This window comes from Mesoplodon mirus (assembly GCF_964341445.2).
Source record: "Mesoplodon mirus genome assembly, chromosome: 4".
NCBI classification, from domain to species: domain Eukaryota; kingdom Metazoa; phylum Chordata; class Mammalia; order Artiodactyla; family Ziphiidae; genus Mesoplodon; species Mesoplodon mirus.
This window is the reverse complement of record NC_138979.1, coordinates 179,861,748-179,872,010: the sequence shown is the minus strand read 5'-3', so window position 1 is coordinate 179,872,010 and position 10,263 is coordinate 179,861,748. Positions and strand designations below refer to the sequence as shown.

Genomic DNA, 10,263 nt, shown 5'->3' with positions numbered 1-10,263 from the left:
TTCCTCAACAGAGTATATGACCATATTATCTTGCTCCCAGTGGCTATCTGGGTCCAGAATTAAGAACCGTTCACAGGGAAAGCCGCCTGAAAGCCACAAGTCTGAATATTAAATAGTAGCACCATTAGGGGCTGCAGTGGGAAAGAGGTTTGCTGGGCTCATGTCACCTGCCTCCACTCCCAACTTTACTTGGCTTTTGTCTTCTATTTTGTGTTCATGGTAAATCTAATTATATCTCCATTACCTTAGGCCACCTCAGCACCTTCCTGGGAATTAGGCTGTCTGGTTAGGCAGAGAAGCAGATACATACCGTTGCTGACAGAGGGATCAGGTGTTAAGCTCATTTTCACTTCTGAGACATTTCAAAAGATCATAAATTATTTTCTTAGTGCCTAGTCAGAGAGACAAGAAGGAGCTGGAAGGTGAGGCACCAAACTGCTACTACCACTGGTATCGTTTGAGCAACGAGGTTGGAGCTCCTTTATACATGTTTCTCGTATTTTATTTTCTTAATTGCCTTAATGGGCATGTGGTACAGCAAAATGAAGTGAAATTGTTTTCCTTATTCGATGTAATTTACAGAGAAATGTTTGATTCTAGAACCCAGAGACTTTTCAAATCCGTTGATCTTGGGGTGGAGGGAGGGGTTTCTTTTTTTTCTTTCTTTTTTTTTTTTTTGCGGTACGCGGACCTCTCACTGTTGTGGCCTCTCCCGTTGCGGAGCACAGGCTCCGCTCCAAACGCACAGGCTCAGCGGCCATGGCTCACGGTCCCAGCCGCTCCGCGGCATGTGGGACTTTCCTAGACCGGGGCACGAACCCGTGTCCCCTGCCTCGGCAGGCGGACTCTCAACCACTGCGCCACCAGGGAAGCCCAGGGTTTTTTTTTTTAAGCATTCGTTTTGAACGATGTTTTCACTAACGAATTCAAAGACTCTAAAGGGAAAAACCCATGCTTCTTCACTACCATGTTTCAGAAAAGCTATCAGATGACCACAGCATCATCAGTGAATGGAAAATGTGTTGGGGAGAGGGAAGGGGGGCTTCAAGAGCTGCAGTTTACCAAGGAAATTGACTTCGATACCCAAATCCACAGGCTGACAATGGTGCCGTGAACCTGGGAAAGTCCAGGCCTGGTTCAGGCTTGCACCATCTCTTCTGAGCCCAGATGAGCAGGGGCCCTGGCTCTGGGTGTCCAAATGTCGACTGTGAGCTCCAAGCAGAGGCTCCGAGTCCCAGTCTTGAGCAGCCACACATAGTGGCTGTCTCGGACAGTGGGGCACGGGTGTCGAGGGGAGCGGAGGACGCAGGTGCCTCCTGACAGAAGAAAAGTCCAAAGCCACAGACCCGAGTGCCTCCCCAGCAGTGGGGAGTAGGGGACGGAGGGCAAGGCTGGCTGGCTGTGGGTATGGAGGAAGTCCTGGGTCTGTGGGGCTGGATCTGCGCTCCTAGACGCTGCCAGGGTCTCAGGGCACAAGGCAGGCCTCGGTGCAGGGTCAGATCCTGCTGTGCCCTGTCGCTTCGGCACGGCCCTCCTCCCGCCCCGCCCTCCTCCCGCCCCGCCCTCCTCCCGCCCCGCCCTCCTCCCGCCCCGCCGCTTGGGGGCGCCCGCGCACCGTCCCGTTATAAAGCATCGAGGTTGCGCAGCCCGTGGACCAGCGAGAAGCCCGGAAAGGCTCCAATCCTTGCTTCCTAGACCGCTCGCGTCACCATGGGCGAGCTCCTTTTCTGCAGGGCGCGCACGGCCTTGCACCCGGACCACCTGTGGATCTGGGAAAAGGCCGTGTATGTGGACGAGAACCAGCGCACCTGGCTGCCCGTAACCATCGAGGTACAGACGCTCTGGGGTCGGTTGCGCGGGGCAGTATGGGCGTCCCATCCATGGCCCGGGCTCTGGAGCCGGGTCGCCCCAGGCCGTGCAGGCCCTGGAGGAGCCCCTCACATGCCGCGGGGCGAGGGCGGCGGGGAGGCTCAGAAGGGCAGGTCCACCCAGGGCGGCCGGGGACTCACAGATGAAACCACTTTGCACTGAGCGCAAGGATGAGCAGTTCTCCGGGCCAGGAAGGAGGGTGGGAGAAACAGAGAGAGGCACGTTGGCCAAAGGATGGGGACCCAGTGTGTCTGGAGTGTATGAATATGATCTTGAGTAAAATAGGACTTCTCCGGGCCTCAGGGTTCTAATCCATAAAATGGGAATAATCTCCAAAGTAAGTGATTCACACACGTGGCCAATTATCAAAATCTCCATAGATGAGCCCCAGAAATCTGTATTTTGAAAGAACCCTCAACAGATTGTGATCAACCAAGTTTGGGAACCACTGCTTTAGAGTTTGGAATATTTCATACCTCCTCTGTGCTTTGGAAGAAACAAACTTCACAAGGCATATAGTAGTGTAAAAGCCAGTATTGAACAGACATTGACTTTGTTTTGTGTGTAATGCCTTAAGATGGACCTTTAGTTAATTTTTTTTTCTTTTTTTAAGAAATACAACTCTCTTACAAAACTTTCCATCGGAGGATGGGTTTCCTCAAACAAACTTAGGTGAAAACTGTTGAAACTTTCCATATATAAACCAAAGAAAGAACGTATAAAAGAAAAATTTAAATGTCGTATTAGAACATTTATGTAATGTAATAGCAGGACAGCTAAAAGTTACTGAGAGTGACTGTGTTCTCATTTTATAGATGAGGAAACAGGGGCATAAAAATGTAAATCTCTTCAAAGTAGTGCTGCTTGTAGGTAATGGGGTTGGGATTCCAGACTCATAACCACCATCTAAACTTTGCATCTTTATTGGCTTTAAAGATTTTGAAATACATATTTATATACATATATATACTTTTAAAAATCAAGTCAAATATTCACTGTAAGTCAAGTATTTGAGGAAAATTTAAGTGAATATCTTTTTTTTAATCTCTGGTTGGGACATATCTTCTTCAACATGATGCTGAAACTGCGAAGCAGAGTTTTTCACCTAATCATTATAAATTCTGGACAAAACATAACCCTTTAGCAAACCATGGGGCAGGATTTTCCCCACATAACTTAAAGGACCAGTTTTCTTAATATGTAAAGATTTACATAAGTCCACGAGAGAGAGGAATAAACAAACGTAAAATGGTTAAAGAATATGGAAGGCTATATACTAACACAGCAAGAATGGTGATTTCCACACTTACACCTTGCAGGATGATCTGAATTATTTTTTAACCGTGAGTTCTAATTTACTTCATAGACAAAAATTTGAAAAGCTATTTCCACTTTGGAAAAATAATCATTGATCAAAGATAAGAGTCCAATTTTTATGCCAATCAGGATTCTAGGCTGTGGGGTTTTGCAGTGAATGTGATTAAATCTCACTGCTTGTGAAGCTGACATTCTGCTGGGGGAGAGGACAGCAAACTAATTGAGGCCGTTGAGGCCGGTGGTAAGTTCTGTAGGATAACTACAGTGGGAGGGCAGGCAAGAATGAGTGGGGTGAGGTCTTCAGGCAAGTCCTCTCCAGAGTTTTTCTTGTTTGTTTGTTTGTTTTTATTTATTTTTGGCTCTTTAGGTCTTCGTTGCTGTGCTCAGGCTTTCTCTAGTTATGGCAAGCGGGAGCTACTCTTCGTTGCAGTGCATGGGCTTCTCATTGTGATGGCTTCTCTTGTTGCAGAGCATGGGCTCTAGGCTCGTGGGCTTCAGCAGTTGTGGTTCCCAGGCTCTAGAATGCAGGCTCAGTAGTTGTGGCGCACGGGCTTAGTTGCTCCACGGCATGTGGGATCTTCCCAGTCCAGGGCTTGAACCCGTGTCCCCTGCGTTGGCAGGCGGATTCTTAACCACTGCGCCACCAGGAAAGCCCTCCCCTGCAGGGTTTTAATTTGCATGTGCCTGCCACACTTTGCCCATCATTTTCTTTGAAACCTTTCTGGACATCTGTTTGGGGCATGCCTCTTATGTATATCATAAGAGTTGGATTTTGTTGACATTTGTCTTTATAGACATACATTTGAGCAGAGACTTGCCTTAAAAAAAGGGTGTGAGCCCTTCATAGATTTAGGGGAGAATGTTCCAGGCAGAGGACAGCAGGTGTGAGAGATTTCTGGGTGTGTGCACGTCCCAGACACGGCGAGGAGGCCTGTGTGGCTGGAATGGGTGGAGGGCAGTTGTCACCGTAGCCCAGCGAGAGGCGATGAAACAGGAGCAGTGGCGGAGATGGTGACAAGTGGGCCGTCACCTGATTCTGGGGTCTGGGGAGATCTTGTTTAAAAGGGGTTGTATGATAAAGAAAAATCCAAGAAAATCCCCCATCAGCTGAAATAGGCATCAGACTCCATAGTTACAGAAACTCCGGGGCCCCATGGCATACCCTGGCAACTAGGCATTTGTCACAAAGTGGACCTTTTGTGGCCCTGTCTGGGTATCTAGACCCATTCGAGTGCTGGTCATGTCGGCCTAGCCAGAGTCCCTGAGAGGAGCGTGCCTGGCTTAGGGATTGGAGCTTCTGGGAACAGTGACCACCAGCATCTTAGATGCGGGCTGGGCTGGGTGGGTGGCAGGATGGACTGTGGGTATTTGTGCCTGCAGGACCGTAAAGGTGTGCCCTGCCCTTCTCTTCTCTTCAGATAGAAAGTAGCCTCCAAGTCCTCATGCGTCAGGAAGATGTCCCCCTGGGGGAGCCTGTGTGCCCCAGCCAGCTGGGCCCGTACCTGCTGCCCATCATGTGGCAGCTCTACCCTGGAAGAAGGTACCGAGGCTCAGACTCCAGTTTCTGGCGCATAGTGTACCACATCAAGGCAAGTGTGTGCTTCTCCGGGGACCCATCAGGTCATCGTGGGTGGCCCTTCTCCCCTTCCCCCATGTCTGGCCTCTGTGGTCTATCTGTTTCCTCCATTTCTGTACCAGAAGCTGAAAAAATGGAGGGACTTTACAAGTGCATATTTTTAAAGGACCGGATTGGAGAGACATTAGAAGCGAATGACCAACCACCCTCGGGGGTCTCCAGCGGAAGCCCCTGGGTGGCAGGGGCCTCTGTGGCGGGCAGTCCCAGGGTGAAGGCTGGTGGGAGGAGGGCCCCCTGGGGTCCCCCCCATGCAAGTTCCCGCCTGCCACTCCAAGCCCGGGGGCCGGGAGGGGAAGGAGGATCCCAGACTCTGGCCTCCAGCTCCTTCTCTCTCACAGCTCGGCGACACGGAGGACATGCTCCTGGAGCAGATGCCAGACCCAGAGTATGAGTGACGAGGTGAGCGCCCGGGGCCAGGTTAAGAAGAGGGAATGCCCCTCCTGCCCTCCGTGAAGGCAGAACTGACCACCACTCCCCAACTGCGCTGCCCTGCGACAGTCCCCAGGGTTGGGGACCCAGGCTCTCGCCTTTAACACCTCAGGAGCCAGTCATTTTTGGGCCCCCTTAATATTAATATTAATATTATTTATTAGTATTAATATTGTTAATTAATATTGATATTATTAATTAATATTAATATTATTAATTAATATTAATATTAGGGGCACACAGCTGCACAGTGCTTCACAGGTGTGGGCATTGTCCCTTGATCATCGCATCAACCATGCTGGGTAGTATTTAACTTTACAGGTTATAAAAAGGGGTTTTGAGAGGCACAGTGACTGGTCCAGATCACAGAGCCAGGTTTCAGATCTGGGTCTCCCGACACCAAGCCGCTGGCTCGGACGCAAGGCCTTGGCTCTGGACACCAGCACCGACCACCCAGCTCACCCACCCAGACTCTTCCCGGCAGCTCCACTCCCACCCACCCCACACCCTGCCCCTGCCTTCCCTTTGCCCTTGACCCTGTCTTCTCTTGTCCCAGGTCCTGCAGCTCCCACCTCCTCCCGCCCCCTGAACCCCAAGCCTGCCGCGGCGATGTTCGTGCTTGTGTTCACCTTCGTGTGCCAGCCCTGTGTGTTCTGCTCCGCCACACCCAGGTCCGGGAGGGGGAGGACGGGCAGAGGAGGAGCCCCCCACACCGGACCTGCCTGCCAGAGAGGACATGTGTGGGTACAGCTTCCTCCGCCTGCCCCGCCGTACCCGTGTCTCCGGCTTTCTCAGCAGCCCACTGGTCTTCAGCCTCTGTCCCCGTTGTGTCCCTCCCAGCAACTAGCGTCACATCCTACATGCCCTGGGCTGCTTCTCATCCTGTCACCTCAGCTCTGTGTCCTTCCGGCCATAGGGAATGGGACCTATTCGCCCGAGCCTGGTCTCTGAGCCCCTGGACCAGCTGTCTCCTGTGGTGCCGGCCCACACATGACCACACCTTGGCCAGCGCCCCCTGCCCCAGCAGCCTCGAGTGCGGTTCACGGGAAGGCCTGAGGAGGGCCCAGGGCTGTGCTCAGGACTCAGAAGCCTGCCGGTCAGCGATCCCCAGCCTGGGATGTGGCAGGAGGCTGGACAGGCGAGCGCTGTGGACGGGACCTCAGGTTGCCTACCTGTAGAAGGATAGAGGTTGGAGGTCCCCCCGTTTTACAGGTGCCCACAGACCTGGATGTTATGAAGTTGTATGTAGCGTGAACACTTTGTAATGTTGATTGATTAAATGTAAGACAGTTCATCTAACTTTGTGCCGGACCAGCTTCTATCCTTGACCCAGATTCTAGTGGAGAGAAGCGGGAGCAGATGGTCACTGAGTAAGAATATTTGAAACGGAAAGAATATTCGTGAATTTAGTATATATATTTTTTTACTTTGGAGGAAAGGTTGGAATTTTTTTTTTTTCGTATAATCCAAATGCTCAAAAGCCCAGTGTTCTTAGAGGTATAATTTTGAGAACCATTGGAATAAGTGACCTCAAGAAGTCTCGGTCAGCATCTCCTGGTATTCAAGACCCCCCACCCCTGGCCCTGTCCTCCCCGCCCTCCTGGCCCAGCCAGCTCTAGCGCCTCTGTCCTCACCTGGGTAGTTCCAGTCCCAGCAGGAGTCCCTCCTCCCTGAAACTGTACCCAGCCATCCAGCCAGAGTCCCTTCCCTACTTCCCGTGCCCCGCAGTCACAGCCCAGCCCCAGACGCCTCCTGCTTCCTTCTCAAGATCCGCTGCCCCTCGTCTACCTTCTGAACAGGTAAGCAGGACCTCAGGCATTACAGAGGGATGCCTTCCAGTCAAAGGAATCCATTCTGTGTGGAATACAGCTCCTCTCCACTTAGTGTGACTTTAGTCTATAGCTCTTCATCACAGAGCGATGTCAGGGTAGTGACACAAATAGGTTGTTCAGTATCTAATATGAAAATTATATAAGAAAATACTACTTTTCCTATTTTTTATTCTCTGACCCCAGTCTTCTTACTCGGCACTAGACAGATAAGCGCTGGGTACCACACGTGCCAGGGTGTGCATCTTTTATCATTTTAACCCTATCGCCTTGCATGGTGCTTGGCAGTGTAAAAGTTTGGTCTGTTGAAGCGTCAAAACATCAGAGCAGGAGGAACATCAGTGATCAGCCAGTGGCCTCATTTTAGGAACAGGTCCAGGAAGAGGAAGGTTCTCATTTGGGGCTAAATGCTTGTGTCCCCCAAATTCAGATGTTGACGCCTTAACCGCCAACGTGTGTATTCAGAGGTGGGACCTTTGGGAGGTGATTAGGGTGAGAAGAGGTCCTGAGGATGGGGCGTTCATGATGGAATTAGTGCCTTTTTAAGGAGAAGAAGAGAGAAAGATCTCTCTCTCCATGTGCACGCACCCAGGAAATGCCAGGTGAGGACACAGCGAACAGACAGCTGTCAACAAGCCAGGAGGAGGCCCTCACCAGACATTGGATCTGCCAGCACCTTAATGTTGGACTTCCAGCCTCAGAACTGTGAGAAATAAACATCTGTGCTTTAAGCTGCCACCACCATACCACACGGAGTCTGTGGTGTTCTGTTACAGCAGCCCGAGCAGACCAAGACGGTTCTTGTGCAAACTTCTCTTGTTCGTGAAACTTTGGCTATCACCGTGAACTCTGCTGAGGGCTGCAGATACAGCAGTGAACAAAGCTAAGCTGCTCTCATGCAGCTTTCATTCTGGAAAAAGAAGAACAAGAAGCTTGGAACGTGCAAAATCCTACGATGAAAACAACACAGTAACCTGGTAGCGAGTTAGGTCAGGTGGTGAAGGAATTCCCACCTGTGTAGGTGGCCTTTAAGATTGAACCTTGAAAATGAGAGGGATCTAGATTCTTCTTAAATCAGGGAGGAGAGTCCCAGGACGAGAAGATGCAAGTGCTGTGCAGGTTTAATTTGCTACGGAGGGCTTGCCTGGTGGCACAGTGGTTAAGAATCTGCTTGCCAATGCAGGGAACAGGGGTTTGAGCCCTGGTCCGGGAAGATCCCACGTGCCGCGGAGCAACTAAGCCAGTGCGCCACAACTACTGAAGCCCGCGCGCCTAGAGCCCGCGAGCCACAACTACTGAGCCTGCGCTCTAGAGCCTGCGAGCCACAACTACTGAAGCCTGCGCGCCTAGAGCCCGTGCTCCACAACGAGAGAAGCCACGGCAATGAGAAGCCCGTGCACCACCATGAAGGGCAGCCCCCGCTTGCCACAACTAGAGGAAACCTGCACATAGCAACGAAGACCCAACGCAGCCAAAAATAAATAAGTAAAATTATTTTTGGGGGGGGCTTCCCTGGTGGCGCAGTGGCTGAGAGTCCGCCTGCCGATGCAGGGGACACGGGTTCATGCCCCGGTCCGGGAAGATCCCACATGCCGCGGAGCGGCTGGGCCCGTGAGCCATGGCCGCTGAGCCTGCGTGTCCGGAGCCTGTGCTCTGCAACGGGAGAGGCCACAACAGTGAGAGGCCCGCGTACCGCAAAAAAAAAAAAAAAAATTATTTTTTTAAATTTGCTATGGAAACTGAAACAGCAAAATATGTTCTTCTCACTAAAAGAAAATGCTCTTTTATGAGCTTAAGTGGCCCTAATAAATTAACTATAAATGCGATGCAGAATCTCAGTTTTCCACAACAAGAATGACTTTGGGGTTGTGGCTGAGACAGCTGCGTGGACAGTGGTGGTATAGAGGTGGAGGAGGTGTGGGCTCAGGCAGAGCAGAAACATCTGGAGTTCCATTATACCTGCATGAGGTCTGAGATGCTTGTGACACCTCCAGTTGGCGAGTCGATAGGCTGTTGATTGAATATGGATCTAGAGCTCAGGTCAGGACTAAAAATAGCAATGTAGAAATCATTAAGATATCAATAGCAATGAAAGCCAGGGGCCTGACCTAGGTCCCTCTTGGAGAGATGGTGGCATCTTTGAGACCGTGGAAGCGAGTGTTTCCAGAGGGCCGCTGTGGTGGGCTGGGGAGCACACCGATGAGGGGCTGAATAGAGAAAAGTGGGTATCAGATTTGGCCACATGGAGGCTGGTGGTGACACTGTCAGGGAAAGTTTGCTGTGACAGGGGCATGGCCTGGTTGGGGTAGGCGTAGGAGGGAAGGGGAAGTGAGGAGGGGCAGCCCTCCTAGGAGCTTTGCTGTGGAGGAGGGTGGTGTTGAGGGAGCTTCAGCGGGAGGTGATGGAGCCCATGTGTGCAGCCCAAGGAAAAGGTCAGCAGAAAGGACAAGCTGATGAGGCAGGGCAGAGAGGCTGTAGTCAAAGGACCAGCATTCCTGAGGAAGCTGAGTGAGATGGGCCCAGGCACAAATGTACGTTGGCATCTGGCAAAGAGTTTGAGCCGTGATCAGCATCACGCCAGTCTTGTTTCATTTCCCCCCATACAAAGTTGGGGTTTGTGTTTTTGCTGAAGTATTTTAAAGGCTTTATATTTCACCCACAAGTATTTTATTATGTATCTCCACAGAGAAAACTTTTTGTTCCTGATAGCCACAATACCATTGTCACCCCTAACAAAATTAACTATAATTCCTCAATACATCTAAAGCCTAGTCTGTGTTCACATTTCCCCAGTTATTTCAAATGTCTTTCTGCAGCTGGTTTAAATCAAGACTCAGACTGCGTGTGGTTGATGCATCTCAAGTCTCGTGATCTATAACCCACTTCCTTCCTTAGAACAAACCAGGTAAACTGTCCTGTAGACTTTCTGGATTTGGTGGACGGCATCCCAGAATGTCCTTTAATATGTTTCTCTTCCTCTTATTTCCTGTCTTTAGAGACTTGATTAGATTCTGGTTTAATCCTTTGGGCATAGATACCCACCAGTGGTGCTGTATGCTGCTCGTTGCATCAGGTCAGGATGCGCATGATGTCAGGGTACCACTCTGGGTAAGACTGATGTATCATCCTTCATGACGTTCGCCATCAACCTGTCATCTGCGCCTTTGGCATCTTTATGATGTG

At 50.7% G+C, this 10,263-nt stretch overlaps 1 protein-coding gene across 1 annotated transcript; it reads left to right on the top strand.

Moving 5' to 3' along the window:
• Window positions 1–1,631: 1,631 nt before the first annotated feature.
• On the top strand, window positions 1,632–5,217 carry TCL1A (TCL1 family AKT coactivator A; the record flags this gene model as incomplete). The annotated part of the gene is made up of 3 exons (XM_082618804.1): window positions 1,632–1,830; window positions 4,605–4,775; window positions 5,161–5,217. The coding sequence occupies exons 1-3, from the start codon at window positions 1,711–1,713 to the stop codon at window positions 5,215–5,217; spliced, it is 348 nt and encodes a 115-aa protein (XP_082474930.1). The 5' UTR covers window positions 1,632–1,710.
• Window positions 5,218–10,263: the final 5,046 nt, after the last annotated feature.